This window comes from Dichomitus squalens (assembly GCF_000275845.1).
Source record: "Dichomitus squalens LYAD-421 SS1 unplaced genomic scaffold DICSQscaffold_11, whole genome shotgun sequence".
NCBI classification, from domain to species: Eukaryota; Fungi; Basidiomycota; class Agaricomycetes; order Polyporales; family Polyporaceae; genus Dichomitus; species Dichomitus squalens.
Genome location: NW_006766893.1, coordinates 354,410 through 371,655, shown reverse-complemented (window position 1 = coordinate 371,655; position 17,246 = coordinate 354,410). Strand labels below are relative to the sequence as shown.

Sequence of the window (17,246 nt, the reverse complement as noted above, 5' to 3'; positions counted from 1 at the left end):
TGGCCGCCATCTCAGCACAACCTGTAAGCGAACGAGCAGCACGCCAACGGAAGAACGGAAGCTCCCATTGCGAATGGACAGATGGCAATGTCAGATACGTTGAAATGGCCTGAGAGTGCCTAGCTTCCGGAGCAGCGTCGTGCCAAAGTACGATGTGTCTGAAAGAGTATACTGGTCAACCCGTACTGCTGTTTTACTGACAGGACGTTCATTCCTCGACGGGAACGGAGACTCTGCCCTCTGTAGGCGGCGCCGTCGACGAGACCTCAACCTCATCAGGCAAACCTGCCTCCTTCCACGCCGCGTAGCCACCAATCATATCCGTGGCATTCAACATCCCAAGATCGTGCAACGACGCAGCAGCAAGGGACGAGGTGTAGCTCTCCTGGCAAAAAATGATGACGCGAAGGTCATAGCGATCGGCGATGGGCAAACGAGCAGCGCAGCGCGGGTCGAAACGCCATTCGAGCACGTTGCGCTCGACGATGAGTGCTCCTGCGATACTGCCAAAGGCCTTCCTCTGCGCCTCCGGGCGGATGTCGACCAAGACGACCGGCCAAAGTGGCGCATTGTCTTGCAGTTCGTGCAACGCCTGTTCCGGGGTGATGCGCTGCAGTCTCGCGCGCGCGTGCTCGAGGACCTGCGAGATGCTGCGGGAGCCGGGTGGGGGGATAAGCGGGTCAATGGGCTTGCGCGCGGCTTTGCGCACGGCGTCCCAGAGCGCGGCTTCATCGTACGTTGTCGTGCAGAGGTCGCGCACGAGCGCGCCCCAGCGGCCGTGCCGCAGCTCGTGCCGGGCGATGCGGTTCAGAAACTTCGAGTTCACGAGCAGACCCGCGCGTTCGGAGAGCTGCTCGTCCGAGCTGCAGATCAGGAGTGGGCTGAGGCCTTGGGTGGGGAGGGCGAGAATGAAGAGGTAACATTCGACCTTAGGGATTGTCATGGCGCGCTTGAGACGCGAAGCGACTACCTTGAGGAACTGCTCGCCGGCGTCGTGGGGCAATGTCAGGATCACGCCAACTTTCGTCCCATCTATCGTTTCTGCTTTGTAAGTGGCGCGAACGACGATGGTGTGCGCAACCTGGTCGCGGATGGGGTCGAAGGTGTTTCCAAGTCCTGCGGGTCGGGATGCCGAACTTGACCGTGACCGTGAGCCCGACTCGGACTCGAAGTTGCTATGAGATCGGGAAGGTGTCTGAGACATGGTGGAGGGGCCCTGCAGCCCTTCTGAGCGGTCCGAGACAGAAGGTAGACGAAATGGCCTCTCGATCACCTGGCCGTAAGTGCTGGTTGAGCGAGAGGAAGATACGTCCGAGCTTGATCGTTGGTGGGAACGTGAGGAGCGTGACCTTGAAGAGGACATCGTTGGGTATATTGATGCCGTGCTTTAGACTCTGAACAACATCAGCACTTAGCGTCGTCCGGTGAGAAGAAAACCGACCGTATGTGAGCTAGTTGAAGACCTCTACTGACAGTCTACGCGCGTACGCTTGGTTAGGAGTGCAAGCCGTGACGTTCAAAGACGGTAGACCTGTTGTTCCGATGTAATGCTTGCCTAGATTCAGAATATCAAACGGTCGCCGTGGGATTGATTGTCAGGACGCAACCACTGGCCTACTGGCAGCCATTAGCAAAGTCCGGCCGCATCGGGCCGGATATCCCAGCCGCGTTCAGTATTCGACTACTCATGTAAGAGGGGACTTGAAAGGCACAAATGCACTTCTATGATACTTCGGGATCATTATGAACGATGCCAATCACATCGCGCTCCATGCGAAGAAACACAACCGGTGGCCAGTGATCGATGGAACGATTGGAAGCCTGAGAGCAAACAAGCGCCCATGGAAATACTACATATTGAATCCGATCATACCACTAGTAGAGCAAGGCGAACTGCGTATCTATGGGGAGATGTACAAGAATGCTACTATGAAGACAGTACGGGTGGAGAGTGGTAGGAGCGGTAGGAGAGACTATGCGAGGCTGAGTACGTGTAGTGGATATCGTGTTAGCGGGGGAGCTTGAAGGTGCCAGGGAAGTCAGTGTGTGGTAGTAATCTAAACCCTTCCAGTCCAGGAGAGGAAAATTGCGGTACGAACGAATACGAATGTGCCATGTGCAAGATCCGGTGTACGATGTACGAAAGTGAATTCGTGATAACGGCGTGAACGTGATGGAATTCGTGACGGGGTGTCCTCGGCGTGCGGGGTCGTAGCAACGGTCGCTTGCGGCGAGTGAGCTCATGAGACGAAGACCCAACCGGAAGTCCGAACGTCTTCGCCGACCTCTCCGAAGAACCTATCGGTCTCGTATAGCCAGTGTAGTGAACCGACGACGCAGTCCCGAAGACCTCGGACGTATGCGCGCACGTCGTCGTCCCAATCACCAAACATGGGTAACTGGGATTCGTTCTGGAGGAACGTGCAGAAGGTCTCCTTGATGAGGTTTCCCGCAAAGTGGACTGCGCCTTGCGGGGCGAATTTTCGCTCTGTCATGACTACCGTCACGATATTTGACGTTCGTGGATGTCGTGCGTATGCCGCGATGTCCTGCATCAGGCATATGTCAGTGATACGCAGGTGGGCAACCAATGGGCAACATGACATACCGTAGCCCAAGCGATAATATTACCGGCATCTTGTCGTAATCGTCGTAAGATAGGGTGGTCGTAGATTTGTGGTGGAATGACCAGTCCTCCGGCATAGATGATAAGGTCAAGAAGCATCTTCACGCCACATGCGTCGCGTCGTATTGCGATGTACGATTCCAGGTCCGGGACGACGCTTTCCGCCGCATTTCGTGCTGTAATCGCTTGTCCGAGACGGAACGCGGCTAGATGTCGCTGGAAGCGCTTTTGCCAGTCCCGGCGAGTGGTCGGCCGGAAGGCTCTTGTCCATACTCTAAAGGACAGCACAAGATCAGCGGTCGAACAACCTTAATTCTGGGAGCCGAGGGTCTTGACGCGGCTTTACGACGTAAAACCCAGAGCGCACGCAACGTAGGTGCTCGGTTGGGGAATGGGGATGTTGAACACGCAAAGACGAAGAAACACTCACGGGTCGAAGATCTCCTCGTCCGCGTAGAGCGACCGCGGCTTATCTGTCCAATGCACGAGGATGATCAGGAACTTCGTGATCGACAGGAGTTGCCCCGCGTCGCATGTCGGGAAGCAGAGCGCCGCCAGCAGGCCGAGCCGCGCTCCAGTCAGGCGAGACTCTTCGTCCGCATCAAGGAAGAGGGGGTTCGCGAGAGCCCACTTCTCCGACGAGAGCGTGACGGTATGGCAGTGGGCGTTGCACCGTAGTTCGAAGTGTGGGCTGCAGAACGCCGGAAAGTTCGGGATGCGGATGCTCCCCATGGCCGTGACAATAGACCGGTGCGGTTTGCGTGCGTGTGCGTGTGTGTCCGCGTCTGTGTTCGAAACTCGCGCGATCCTGATGCGGAAGTCCTTGAGCAAGATGGGGGAGGCTGAGGCCGGTTCGGGGTCAGACGTGGAGAGGGAGAGAGGTGGAATGGGGAAGACAATTGGAGTTGATATCTGGGGAGAAACTAGCCGGACTACTAAAGATTGGCAGAGGTTAGTATACTATAGGGTTTCAGGGTGACACATGGCCATGCATATCAAGTTCATGGACCGGTGTGGCGGCTGGTGCGAAAGCACGATGGACGGGGTAGACGCCCCAGCAGCCGTTCATTTGTGCGCGCTAGCTGCGGCATCGGAACCAGCTGGCAGCCCAGAGCCGCCGTCGCTGTCCTTTTGTTCCCACCGGCCTTACAGCGGGGACAATAAGTTTGCGCTCGATGGGGAAACTCGCAGGATCACGATTCGCGGACAAGAAGCGCAGAGACGGGGACGTCGGTGCAGGAGGTGCGAAACAAAGAAAGATGAACACTACAGTTTCCGCATTTGCCTAGTCGGGTCTCGCAATACGGAACGCTAAAGCGCACGCGCGTGATCGCGGAACGCACTGCACCTTCGAGATGGCAAGCACCCTCCGCATCGCTTGCGAAACACAAAAGCGTATTGTGCCTAGGAGCTTACTACCAAGGGACTAGTGCAATGATGAACCACTCTCATTACTTTTATCGCATCGCAACAATCGAGATAAAACACCTCTAGTCAAGATGGACGCCGTCGACGGTCGAAGGTCTGAGACATTAGGGGCCACCTTCGAAATCAACACTCATCCTCGTAAGTCGCGGCATACCCTTTGGGGCTAGTTTCCTTAGAGTGCAAGGAAACAAGACGGGTGGTCCTCATTTCGCCCTTGAAGTCATCGCAGCGAATAACCGCGACACCCTGTCCGAGACACGCGCCACCCCGACCGCCACCCCGAACAAGACCGCTAGGTCGACAACGAGCATCGTGATGGCTGCGAGCATGAACCGTGGAGCGAAGATCTTCCAGACCATCAGGTGCCGCCGGAGCCATGCAGCACATGTTGCGCTGCTGAGGAGCAGCGTCGCATGGTAGAGCATGATGCCTAGCGACGCGCGCACGGCGTCCCCGCGCACCTTCACGTCCGCCTCGGGCTGGGGTAACGGTGCGACGTTCCACAGCGCAAGCAGGGGTGAAGCCAGGGCAATGAGAAACGTCGGGCCGAACGTGTTCAGGATGACGAGCAGCGGCGAGAGCGGGTACGTCAGCGTGGGCGTGAGCACGAACGCCGTCTTCCACTGTATGCTCGGGATCGCGGCCTGGTGGCCCGTCGCGAAGAACGTGTGCACAGCCAGGATCGCGAGCGGGGCGATCTCCGCGAAGCGTAGGGGAACACTCGGTGCGCGGAGCGCCATGTTCTCGGTTTGCAGAAGCGCAGAGGGGTTGTTAGACGCGAAGACGGCCTCGAGGCCGCGGACGTCGCGGATGGTATCGATGACCTCGAGGTGCGCGAGGACTGCGATCGCGGCGAGAGAGAGGACGGCCTGGCCAGAGAGCTGCGTTGCGGGGTAAAGCAACCCCAGGAACAGGCACCAGAAGACGAGGTATGGCGCCCCATAGGCGTTTGCGAACCCCAGCACCGTCACTTCGCGCGTGCCCCGGCCCTGGGCGGTCGAATTTGTCTGTGCCTTCGTCTCGGAAGAGATCTCGAGGCAGAGCGGGACGAGGTACCACAAAGCGTAGCCGAGGAAGACGGCGCTCGCCATGGCGAGCCGCGCGCACCACGTTCTCGCGAGGCGGAGCGTGCCTGCCCAATCGGGCCCAAATACCTCTGACGAGTCGAAATGTTCGAGTATCCAGAACGCACTCCCCAGGAGGAGCACCGTGGGGAGGATGAATGGGAAGACGAGGGCCGCAGTGCCTCTGTCGGACTTTGAGATTCTGAGAAACCGCCTCATGGTGTATGGCAGCGCGAGGGCAACAGGCACCGAGAGCAGCAAGACAGGCAGTGGGGGAGATGGCAGGGAGGATGACGCGAAGAACGTGACGTGGCAGAAGGGCTGCTGCTCCTCACGGCAGACCGTACTCACCGCCATGAGCCGCACGCACACCGCAAAGAGCGCGGAAAAACCGAGAATGCGGTAACGTAGGCGGGCGGTGGGCGCGCTAAAGCCGACGAGGACGGAGGGGATGACGGAGGAGATGAGGAGGTAGTTGACGACGCGGTCTTCCCAGACCGTGAAGGAGTTCGACGCGAACGCCGCAGCGTGAAGTATGAGGGGCAGAGGGATCGAAGTGAGCGAGCGGACGGACGGGATGGAAAACGAGGGCAGCGCAGAGAAGATGACAACCAGCGATGACACGAACGACGCGCCAAAGAGCAGCGATTCGGAAAGTCCGACTCCTTTCACGTAGCGAGAGACGGTCATGTAGCCGACGAACCCGAGCAACGCTCCTCCGGCCGCGCCAGAGACATAGGACCGCGTCACCTCTGAAGCCCAGCTCTCCCATTCGTCCTTCAGCGCGCCAACCCTGAAGTAGATGAACGTCGCCGCAACTGTGCTCGTGACCAGGACGACCAATCCGAGGACGATGAGCGACACGTTGAACTGCGCCCAGAGTTGACGGCACGCTGCGAGAGCGAAGCGTGTGTACATCGTCATAGCGAGCCACTGCGCCTCACTGTCGGTGGTGTGCGCCTCAAAATCGACTGTTCTCCAGACGGTCTCGAGCTCGCCCCATGCGTTATCTAATTCTCCGCCAGACGGACTCGCACGGTAGGTCTCGAGATACCGGTTGATCTGCTTCGCGTTGAGCGTGAGCGCACGGCTGTAGTCCTTCCCAGATTTGTCGTGCCAGAACAGTTCTGGGATGACAGTGCCGAGATTGTTGAACGGGATGGGAAGGCCCAACGCCAAGGAGAGCGTTGGCGCGAGGTCTATCTGTTGTATGTGCCGGTGCTTGATAGTCGCCCCAGGAAAGAGGCGACTGGTTAGCAGGAACTCGGGGATGGACGCCTTAGGGTGAACGAGTTGCGGGCCCTTGCTGTACACCCAGAGCGCGGCGGAGGTCTCATGGTCGCCATCACCGCCGTGGTCGCCCTTCCTGTCCATGCCATGGTCGCCCATGAGGATGAGGAGCGTTTCGTCGTCGAGGAGGTCGATGACGCGGCGCACAACGGCATCCATCTGCGTGAGCTTCGCCTTCATAGTGGAGTGATCGGGGCCAACGCGGTGGCCGACGTGGTCCACGCCGAGGAAGTGACCGATGATGACGTCCCAGGGGGCGCTCTTGTCCTGGAGAAGGGGGAAGAGATGGTCGATGACTCCCTCATCTACTGTATGCAAGTCCTCGACGTTGAACGAGTCGTAGGGAGATGTCATGTTCGGTTCGAAAGAGTCGGGGAAGACAGTGGTCCACGTATCATCTCCCATGAATGCGATCTGTCACTAGACATGTCAGTCTCGCAATCAGCTACCCCAAAGCACGAGAGATAGTATGGGAAGTCCAGACAGGCTCCAGTAAAGCGAGCACACAGTGGAAGCGAATAACATCGCAGCCAACCGTGGAACTATAGCCCGCCAGGGCGATACAGCCCCTGCATGCCACGTCTGAGCTGCGCGACACGCACGCAGCCACTCGCGCAACCTGTGATTAGTTAAGGACATAGCTCGCATTGAGCGAGGTTCAGCGTGGAGTGGTTCGTCCTTGGAATGAAACTTGACCGGATGCCACGTGGTAGGACAGAGCGCGTTTCCTGCACGACCTCTGTGAGGAGATGGAGCATAACACTGGACTTGTACGGGCACTCATACGGGCTTGCAACGAGTCGCGCACCATCCCGCTGCACGATGCCCTGCAAGCGGACAGCCTCTCGTCCTAGATTGTCCCTGCCAGGGTGACAAAAGGACATCTAGAACTCACTTTCTTCCCCGCTAGTCTCAGCTGGCCAATGAATGAATCCTCCGTAATAGATGACCCTCCGAAGTTTGATCCCATGTCAATGAACGTCGGCAAGGAGCCAGTCGTGATACCCTTCAGCCGCTGTAGAGTGGTGGTCGGCGGGTCTGAGAACATCTCAAAGAGAAGCGAGCGAGTAGGTTGCGTTGCTGTAAGTTCCTGAGGGAGAACGAGGACATTATGGTGGTAGGGTGAGGCCGGTTCAGGAGGGTGAGGACTGAGGAAGTCGAACCGGAGCGCATCAATAACGAGCACAACGGCTCTTTTGTGTAAAGGAGTTATGGTGCAGCTTCCATCAGGGCAAGTGGTGGTATCCGAGAGAGATAGCCGAGTGAGGAGGAAGCCACGAGTGTAAAGGTAGATTCCGGCCAGGTGAACGAAGAACACCCAGAGCAAGATTGAGATTCCCTTGGAAGCCATGCGTCTAAATGGCGGAAATTGCTTGTGTAACAATAAATTATGCAAGCATGAGACCTATCAGCAAAGCTACGTCAAGAGGCAGGACTTACGCTAGAGTTGCAGACAACGCACCTAGGACCGCCGTATATATGCACCGCACCCTCGCCGGATCTCCACGTCCAGTAGTCTGTCGGGCAGCAAAGAGCGGTATGGTAGAGTGCACCTATGATGCAGGCCCAGGAAGTCGTTGAACAACGAGAAGGTCGTGGAGGACGGTGTCAAGAAGTAGTATATCTGCCAGCGCTCGATGTGGCTGAGAACGCACGCGAACGCGTCTCTCTCGACCTACCACCACCTGCCACCACCTGCCACCTCCTGCCACCTCCTGCCACCTCGACGTGCGCGCCCTCGGATAGCTGTAACATCTCTCCTTCGTCATGCCTAGAGCAAAGGAGTCAACAGCGGGAGCGTCAACAGCCCAAGCCCAACAGGATGCCGTCTCGGAAGGCATAGACAACTTCGAGCTGCCCCGGAGTCTCATCATGAAGCTCGCGCGCGCGTCGCAGGTACGCCTCGTCTTCGACGCGTTCGACGCGTCCATTTGCTCGATATAGCTGCTTCAGTGCTTAGCAGCGCATCAGGTACCGGAAACCACGAAGTTCTCCAAAGATTCAATGCTGTCCATTCTGAAGTGTTCCACCGTGTGGGTGAACTACCTTGGTACGCCGTTCTCACCTTTCCGGATCGCTCGGAGTTCGCTCACACGTTCCACTGCCTCTCAGCTGCGACGTGAGCGCGAACAGATTCCCGTCAGGGTGGTCTCATCGTTGACCTAGTTTCCTCCTGATGCAGAGCACACGAAGTCGCGAGCTCAAAACAGCACAAGAGCATCTCCGCCACCGATGTCGTCAAAGCGCTCGAACTCGTCGAGTTCCCCGACATCGCTAAGGTCGTCCAAGCAGAGCTGCCCAGTACGCGCGCAACTTATCCCCTTGTACCCTCATATCCGCTACTCCTAACTTCTGAGCACTCCACGCACAGCGTACCGTGAGACACAAAGGGCAGACAAGCGAAAAGGCGGCGCCAAGGCAAAAGCAAAGGACACGTCCGAGTCCGCGTCCGCCGCATCAAAACCTAGAGGCAAGGGCAAGGCAGCGGCCGCGTCCGAGCCCCAGCAACCTATTCCCCCGATCCATATCCGCCCTTCCTCCTCCGCGTCTGCCGCGCACACAGCTGCCGATCCGTCGTCAGAGGTCGCAGAAGACGTCGATGAGGACCAGGAAATGCAGGATCCGGATCAAGATCAGGAGGAGGAGGCGGTAGAGGATGTCGACGAGGAGATGGATGACGAGGAGTTAGGGGATGAGGAGGAGCCTGAAGATACGATGGCACTGGAGGACGAGGAGCTACGGCGAGATGCGAAGGGGCTTGACGCCCAACATGCGTTAGAGGAGGATTGACCGGTTTGTCTCTGTCTTCGATTCATCGTACACCATGTAGCAACGACATTACCGCAATACGGCCCTTCCACACCTGCTCCTTTGGCCCTAGAAACGGACTGATGTTCGAATGGTGAGTCATTCGGAATCCAAGTTTGCTGTGCCCGTCTCAACTGAGTATGCGTAACTGAATCGACTTCGCCAGGATGCAAAGCCTGTTTACGAAAGCGGCACCTTGCATGAACCCCTCCGTGTCCCGATGACCTCAGCCCGCATCCATCGCAGAGTCGATACTATGCTCTTCCGCTTTTGCAGGAGGGCGGTGGCTAGATTATCAGTCAGGGTTCGAGCTGCACATCTGATCATTGCCCGATCGTGATTGAGCAGTCGTAAGCAGTGGCGTACTTGCCGAGGATTCAGTCAACGGTCCGCTATTGGTACCTGTCATGTGTGGCTATGTTCCGTACGGGCCGAGGCGTTCCAGCTGGAGCGGCCTCTTGAAGGACCGATCTATGTAATACTGTTGCTAACATTACGCAGTGCGTTTTAGACTACCCCCGCCATAAGGCTACACTTGTCCGACCGGAGCTTTACGGGTCTAGTGTAGCGAAGGCGCTTGTTAGAAGGCCTGCCAATGCGGTGGCCAGCGACGTGGGTGCCATACTACTGTCCGAGGCAGGTGAGTTCCTTTCCGGCTGAAACACTGGAAGTAACGGGTGCGTGAGTTTTCAGCTCCGGTTTGGAAAGTACATCAACCGCGTACTCACCGACAATAATAAGCCCGGGCTTCAGGAGGTAGGTTTTCACCGCCATGACGTGACGCCCTGATGAGAGCGCTAGCCTTCTAAGGTGCTAGGTTATAAGGTCTCGGATCCTATCGAGTGCGTGTCCTGTTGCCCCCATCATAGTCATGAACTCCATTAGCGTTATTGCACTCACGATGACATCCAAACGCTCGGATTTCAGCGCGTTTACTGTGTTCCTTTATGACTACAGTGAAGTCCCCTATCATCTCATCTCATGATGTCTCATAGCTTATGACGTACGCCGCCAGTTTTACTCTGGGATACCGAGGTTGGTGTTCCGCTCTTGCTCTATGTAAGTATACACATCAATGTAGCATTGAAATGATGAGTAGCGCAAGGTCGTCTGGAAGAGACGAAAATGGTCTTGGACGTTTTCTCTGTACATCTTCGTGCGTATTTCTCGACGGCAAACAGCTAGGTGCCACAGTTTACCAGTGAATATGCAGAATCGCTATCTACCCCTTATGTGGTTATGTACAAGACACGGTCCGTCGTGCCCTCAGAGCTGAGCTGCAAATCTTGGGTTGATGTTCCTCCTCCAGTCCTTGACTGTGCCATTGGCAGCCGGCATGTGAGTCGTTGTTTTCCGGTGTGGCGGATGATTTTCTCACATGTGCCCCTTGTAGTAGTAGGTTGCCTTTCGTTAGTCGCGCACCTCACGTCTACATGGCTCGTCAAATCAGCTGCGTAGTGGTCCTGTGCATGGAAAACGTTATTGCCCTCGTGTCGATGTTGTGTGCCCAGTGTGAGTCCGTCCGGCTCACATCAATTAGCCCAAGTAGTCGTACTAAGGCCCTTGCTTTCTCAGCGATCTCCTTCGTTCGAGTGAGTAGCCGTGTACGGCTATGGGGACGAACTCGTGCTGAGGTCTTTCCCTGAAGGTCTACGCTCTGTACGGGAAGAGAAAACGACTCCTGGTGGCCCTCTCGATTCTGTGTGTCGTCCAAATAGGAATCATGGCTACTTTCTTAGGACTGACTCTTCTCTCGATATCCCGTAGGCACAATAATTCCACATGAATCAGTCATGCGCACAGCTTACCTTTTTTCAGATCTTTCTGATGTCATCATTCAAGATAGTAACTGCTACCCCGCGATCCCACCTATCGCAGTGTTCTTTTGGGTCCCTGCGCTCGTCTTCGAACCTGTTCTCTGCGCCCTTGTTCTATGGGCGGCCTGGGGTGAAGAATGTGCTCACAGATTCAGGTGCGCTATAGGGCAAAATAGTTCACCGCCGGGAATCTGCACCGACACGCCGGATCTCGTGAAAATACTAGCGCAGGATAGGTATGCTCCGTCGCTGTCCCTTCCATAGTATCTACTCGTTTACCACATCACTTTCTGCAGCCTCATCTACTTCTTAGGGTACGTCTTCACAGTTCGACTTTTCGCTCACCTGCTGAAACTCCAACAGAATCTTCATCGAGCTCGCAGTCAATGCTATCCTATGGATAAATCGCAGCTCATACATTAGGGCAGCACTCCCGTATGTCTCACAAACCCCTTCAGGCCTCAGGAAGTACGTCGTTCTGATAGTCTTCTCAGCTGGTCGTATGTGCTTCCTTCTATCCTAGGCTCTCGCTTGTTCTTGAGCATGCGAGCAGCTGTCTTGTTCCCCGAGTCGTGTGACCGACAAAGAGGCGTCTTGCGTAATCTGATGAGCATAGGAGGACCGAGTGCTCTGGAATGGGCGGTATCTACGGGGGAAGACGTAGGGATTGATTCGTGATGTCGTGGGGCATGACACTGATCATACGTTGGTGTGTTCGGCTGGTATATCTTCATGGATAATCACTTCCTATCGCTCATGCGGATTGATGCATTCCGCGTTCACCACACATCTAACAAAGATCACCATCGCTCTGACCAGGTGTCACTAGTCCGTTTCTTCAGCGTCGCACATCACAAGTAGATGCTGAGCTGTCGCCAGTAGCAATGTAATGGATAGTAGATGTATCCCGGTTCAGAGTCTAAACAACGAGAACGAAGGGTCTTCGTTGTGACACGAAGCAGCTGTGTCAGTCAGATATATAGCGACTTCTTCAAGACGGTTACTCAGGTCAGTGCTCTTCGCCATCGTGGCTCTGAAGCGTCATGGTTCTATCGCTTACTTATGATTCCAGCAGGTGAGCGCTCCGAGTCGGGCCCCGGTTCTATGTTCTGAACACGCCCGTCGCATAATGCATTGGCGCCAAGAAGGTCCTGGCGTTACCAACATCTGTACTCGAAGGAACTAGTCGCCTGAGTGTCTCTCCTAGCTCGAATAGGTAATTTTGAGGATTCTTTTGACGTTTGACTGCAGGACCCACTGCTATTCTCCCTGTGGCCTAAGTTGGCCGCGGGATCCGAGACAGGCGGCACACATGTCAGATCAGGTTCCGAGCCAAGTCGCTCAATTGTCGCTGCAGGTACTACTGTGGAGGTGCTGATGCTACTTCGGTAAGAAGCCCGATTGTTATCAAGGGCGGTACATGAGCCATCACTGAATGCATCATCGCCGTCTCAGACGTATCCTTGGGACTCGGACCACGCGTCGGCTCATAAGCTCTTAGATCCCTTCGAACTTGTGCTTCACTATCCCTCTATGCCATGGAAGCTCTTTACCCACTCTTCGTGGTCTCTTACTCCGAGATCGGCGCTATCACATTACTCGTTTACGACTACTGTGCAGTCCCCTTTCGTCTTGGCGGTCGTGCATTGAAGCACTACATCTCTGATTAGTCTTGCTTTGGGATACTGAGGTACGTCCATTGTGTTCTACAAATACGCCTGGTGAAGAGTGCCGACGTGTTCTTAGCTCAACGTTGTGTGGAGACAAAGAAAGTGGTCGTGGACAGTCATTGTGTACATCCTCGTACGTACCTTCGACGCGGAGGCTATTGATACAGGGAATAACCTGCAATATTCCAGAATCGATTCCTGGCCCTCGTATAGTTATGTATGAGATATAGTACATCTAGATCCACTCAGCAAATCAGGAAAGACACATTGACACGGGGCCATCAGTCTTGAATAACGCCGTGTTGTCTGAGAATGTAAGTTGTCATATCGTGAGGTCTTAGGACATGCCTTCTCACATGATGTCCTTCTAGTTGTAAGTCATGCCTGATCGCAAAGTGATTCTGCACCTCACCATCTCTCCAAAACAGCCGCACAGCAATGTTCTGCATCGATAATGTAGTGGCCCTCGTGTCGACAGTATGCGTACAAGTTAAGTAAGATTGCTCGGATCAGTGACTTAGCAGAGATGGTTCATATTGTTCACAGTCATATCCTTACTTCGTGTGAGCGTCCGAGGTAACCCTCACATAACCCTTTGATGCTCAAATTGCACCCAAAAGGTCTATGCTCTGTACGGGAAGAGTAGACGCGTCTTGATAGTCCTCTCGGCCATATGCGTCATTGAAATAGGGACCATGGCCAGCTTGTTAGGACTAACACTAATATGGTTATCCGGTAAGGCGACGTCCCATGCAGACCTTCAGAGTTCGACATTGTTGACTGTCACATCAGAACCTGCTATTGTGGAAATCGGCTTGCAAAAAATCTGCTACACATTGATTCCACCCATTGCAACATTTTTCTGGGTCCCCGCTCTCATCTTTGAACCTATCATCTGCCTTCTTGTTCTCTGGATAGCACGGGGGAGAGACCTCGCTCGTAGACTCAAAGGCAAGACGCGTACAGGTGGGCTTGCGCCGGATGCAGATAGTATTCCGGATCTCGTCAAAATACTAGCGCAAGACAGGTAGGCTTCTTAGCTCTCCCAAGTCCTGTGAGGAGTATATATTTCTCATAAGTCATTCTCGTAGCGCTATCTACTTCTTAGCGTACGTTTTCACGCTGAGTGTATATGTGCTCCCACTCACACTCGGGCAGGGTCTTCGCTGGTCTTGTCGTGAACGCCATCCTATGGATCAAACGCAGCCCATACATGGATGCAGCTCTCTCGTATGTCGCAGTACGCCACAAGGATGTGATTACTGCTGATTGATACCCTCAATCAGCTGCTCTTTCATGTTCGCTTCCATCTTGGGCTCTCGCTTGTTCCTAAACATGCGAGAGGCTGTCCTTTTCCCGGAGTCCCATGACCGGAAGAGAGGTGTCTTACGCAACATGACAAGCGTAGGAGGACCGAGTACTCTCCTATGGGCGGTATCTGAAGGAAGAGAGACGTCGATACATGATGCCATACAATGAGAATGTCGTGAATTGCCCTCTCGATGTGTCATGGTCGATGTGTATTTACGAATGATGGTAACCAATTGCCGAAACTGCATGGCGAGCGCCCCATCATCATCCGTGCAGCACAGAAGACCGCTGCAATGGCTGGGCCCGATCTAGCAGACCAACGAACTACTTCCTACATATTCACTAGGAGCAGTACTTAGCACAGCGGCAGTGTTGCGAACCATCCCCGGTCCGAAAGACAGTGTTAAAACGACAACTTTGGGGAAAACGCATCCCGAAGTCTCGACTCCAACTATGGCCCCGGGGATCTAGGTACACATTCCCGACTTCTGACGGTACACCGGCAATTGCTTGGAGGTCTCCAGGGTGGCAGAAGCTGCCAAGCACTGATAACATGACTTTGTACAGTCTTGTATCAAACTATCGTCTACATCAGCTAGCATCTACCCTACCCGCCCTAGCATCAGCATGTCATGCACAACCCCGCAGCTTCAGACCGATGCGACTTGAATTTCAGCAAGCCACAAAGAACGAGCGGATTGCAGTGTGACCCGCGATATCGCATGCAGGGCCAAAGCCTTGCCCGACCAGGGAAGCCGCGGTACAGCCGTTCTAACGTTATGAAGCAAGTATGGTATGAGATTGTGAACGATGCTCTCGCGATTGAGTGCAAAGGGCGCACCTCGTTGTGGGACTCCCAGCGCTGGTTAGAACCAATGTCTGTGATGGATACGGCTTCCCAGTCTAACGTCATGAGGCATTGGTTGTGTCGTGGGCATCAGCTCTGGCTCTGGAATACAGCTAATAGAATCAACGTGGCGCCAGGGGGGTCAACGCAGACGTTGCAGCCCACATCCCTGAACTCTTCAGATGCAGCGCCAGAGCAGCTTTTCACCGTGAAGAAGTCAAGAGTTTGGCCATGGGCGAAGCCCGCGACGGCACAAATGGCAAGGAATCTGGCAAGAGTGAGCTTCATGACTATCTGAAGCTATGTCAGCTGTGGAGTTGAGGCATACACCTGTCGATAGATAGCGAACCGACTGAGAATCTGTGATCAGGCTTGAGGGGAGAGGAGAGAGGGCTCCTACAGTGTTCAGCGAGTTTAGACCTGTATTTATACCCATTTCCGCATGTCAATCAGAGGCCCCTGTCCACGGGCAAAGGCAGTGAAGGCAACAATGCTTGCAGTTCGAACTTACCGATGTAATTCTCTGGGTGTCGGGCGCCGACTCGTGATATGCCGTTCTTTAGGGCACGGCGGATTTTGAGGGCTCGCGCCCACACCGTATGATGAAACCCTGGCACTAAATCCGAGTGAGACCGAGAGCTGTAAGACGTGAGTCAAGACCTCCTGAGCCGAACAGGCTGTAAGCGACAGTCGACACAGGTATGTACGACCCTGGGGTTAATTGAAGATGACCTATCCAAAAGCTTTCAACGTAAGGCCGAGATTATTGTAGGTCAAAGTAATGCCTTGCCATACCACTCAACGGTTAAATATCCACGGCATGAACAAGGGTCGGAGACAATGGCGAAGCCATTGCCTTCTGAACTTGTCATGGTTAGCATAGATTGAGGTTCGAGAGCTGGATCATCTGACTCACTTGACTACACTGAGTGTCTCCGTTCCCTCGGTAGTCTAAATAGTACAACCAGCGTGTAAGTCACCTTGGTAAGAGGATGTCCTACATCGAGAACAGGCGCCTATGATTTTCTTCCAGTGTCAAGACAAGGCCAATTGCTCTTGCAAGACGCTTTACGAACAGCCCTCCCTGCGAAGAGCGTCAGTTGAGACAGGTGACGCTCAGGATGCGAAGGGACCGGAGCGACGAGCAATTTGCGTGCGCCTTCGCAAGCGCTGCTGAAGGCCTGGGCGATATGCCACCAGTCGGGTGCACGGTAGCAGGCATCCAGGCATGTCCATCCTGAGCGCATCACGCTTCTCTGCTTCATGATCTCGGCAACTAGTGAGGTCATATGAACTAGAAGGTCAAGGATATCAAGGGGCACTATGATGCATTCTATGCATTGCAGGCGGCGTTCTGAGAATGGGAACTCAGCTGTGCATGGCTCGTTCATGTCGATCTGGACTGTCATACTTACCGCCGATGGGACGGCAACAAGTTCTGTAGGAGCGTCACAGACAGGAACACTATGCTTCTGAGGGCAGAAAGCTGTGAGAAGAGCGTGAGCGATACAACACGTGTTTACCAAGAACAAAAGAAGGTATTGGCGACTCTTTGTACGCTCCGATGCGCGGACGTTCCGCACCATGCGAACGGAAGACGAGGTATGTGCTACAGCGACTTTGCTTTGGCGAACCAGCGTTGAGGAAGCTCAAATATACGGGGAGTGCAGTATTTAGAAGTACAACCGGCGGGATGCCGGAGTATGTCTAGGTGCCCCGAAGACGGCAAAACGCGGATGAACGATGCTTAAAGGATGTGGCAAGTGCATATATTGCGTATAATTAACGTCCTCGAATAGTGCGCAATATGTAATGGGTGACATACCTTGTACTAGTATCAGCAAGGGAAATTTGACAGGCGGCAGTAAATTGTTACCAGGCCAATCTCTAAACATGAGGTGCCAAATGACGTCCAACCTCGGATTTATTGACATGTATCGCCACAAAGCCGATCAGTGGCATTTGAAGCAGGTAAAACCGCAAGTGAATACCCTCAAGGATGTTGTGGAACACCTTGAGGCGCTGCCGGAGTGCAAAACGCCATCCCACATTCGGCAGTGTTCGGGGTCTCCGGTGTTTCGGAGTCTCGGAGGCCCCTTCCGAGCGACATCGATGCTATCACTTCGAAATATTGTACAGTGACCTAGGCGCAAGCTACGCAGGAAAATAGGGTGCGTGCGACCGTCCAAATGCCTTTTGTTATGCAGCTCTGCTCAGTCTCCACATAATGTATTGATTGCCTACTCCTTGGACCCTGTCCATTCAAGGATCACGTTCTTCTGCTATAGTGCAATCTACCGTGCACTTCTAGCAGTTCCCGCGACTGCAGCTTCCAAAGATCTTGACATCTTCTGTCCAAACTGGTATGGCACGCTGTGGACATGC

At 54.6% G+C, this 17,246-nt stretch overlaps 5 protein-coding genes across 5 annotated transcripts; 2 read left to right on the top strand and 3 right to left on the bottom strand.

The window, feature by feature from the left end:
- Nucleotides 1-235: 235 nt before the first annotated feature.
- DICSQDRAFT_40869 (Rhodanese-like protein) lies at nucleotides 236-1,141 on the bottom strand (the record flags this gene model as incomplete). Its single annotated transcript, XM_007365182.1, has 1 exon — nucleotides 236-1,141. A coding segment is annotated over one exon (906 nt), but the record flags the coding sequence as incomplete, so codon positions are not given.
- An 805-nt stretch (nucleotides 1,142-1,946) lies between these two features.
- On the bottom strand, nucleotides 1,947-3,494 carry DICSQDRAFT_85516 (terpenoid synthase). Its single transcript, XM_007365181.1, has 3 exons — nucleotides 3,057-3,494; nucleotides 2,609-2,900; nucleotides 1,947-2,549 (listed from the first exon to the last, which is right to left on the bottom strand). Exons 1-3 carry the CDS (start codon nucleotides 3,356-3,358, stop codon nucleotides 2,241-2,243), a joined length of 903 nt encoding a protein of 300 aa, XP_007365243.1. The 5' UTR covers nucleotides 3,359-3,494; the 3' UTR covers nucleotides 1,947-2,240.
- A 563-nt stretch (nucleotides 3,495-4,057) lies between these two features.
- Nucleotides 4,058-7,759, bottom strand: DICSQDRAFT_85511 (uncharacterized protein; the record flags this gene model as incomplete). Its single annotated transcript, XM_007365180.1, has 2 exons — nucleotides 4,058-6,822; nucleotides 7,304-7,759. 2 exons carry the CDS (start codon nucleotides 7,757-7,759, stop codon nucleotides 4,258-4,260), a joined length of 3,021 nt encoding a protein of 1,006 aa, XP_007365242.1. The 3' UTR covers nucleotides 4,058-4,257.
- Nucleotides 7,760-8,099: 340 nt separating this feature from the next.
- DICSQDRAFT_180340 (histone-fold-containing protein) lies at nucleotides 8,100-9,267 on the top strand. Its single transcript, XM_007365179.1, has 5 exons — nucleotides 8,100-8,304; nucleotides 8,380-8,458; nucleotides 8,521-8,527; nucleotides 8,591-8,709; nucleotides 8,780-9,267. Exons 1-5 carry the CDS (start codon nucleotides 8,176-8,178, stop codon nucleotides 9,196-9,198), a joined length of 753 nt encoding a protein of 250 aa, XP_007365241.1. The 5' UTR covers nucleotides 8,100-8,175; the 3' UTR covers nucleotides 9,199-9,267.
- Nucleotides 9,268-10,894: 1,627 nt separating this feature from the next.
- Nucleotides 10,895-11,711, top strand: DICSQDRAFT_59027 (uncharacterized protein; the record flags this gene model as incomplete). Its single annotated transcript, XM_007365178.1, has 5 exons — nucleotides 10,895-10,979; nucleotides 11,035-11,188; nucleotides 11,330-11,347; nucleotides 11,397-11,501; nucleotides 11,528-11,711. Coding segments are annotated over 5 exons (546 nt in total), but the record flags the coding sequence as incomplete, so codon positions are not given.
- Between the last annotated feature and the right edge of the window lie 5,535 nt (nucleotides 11,712-17,246).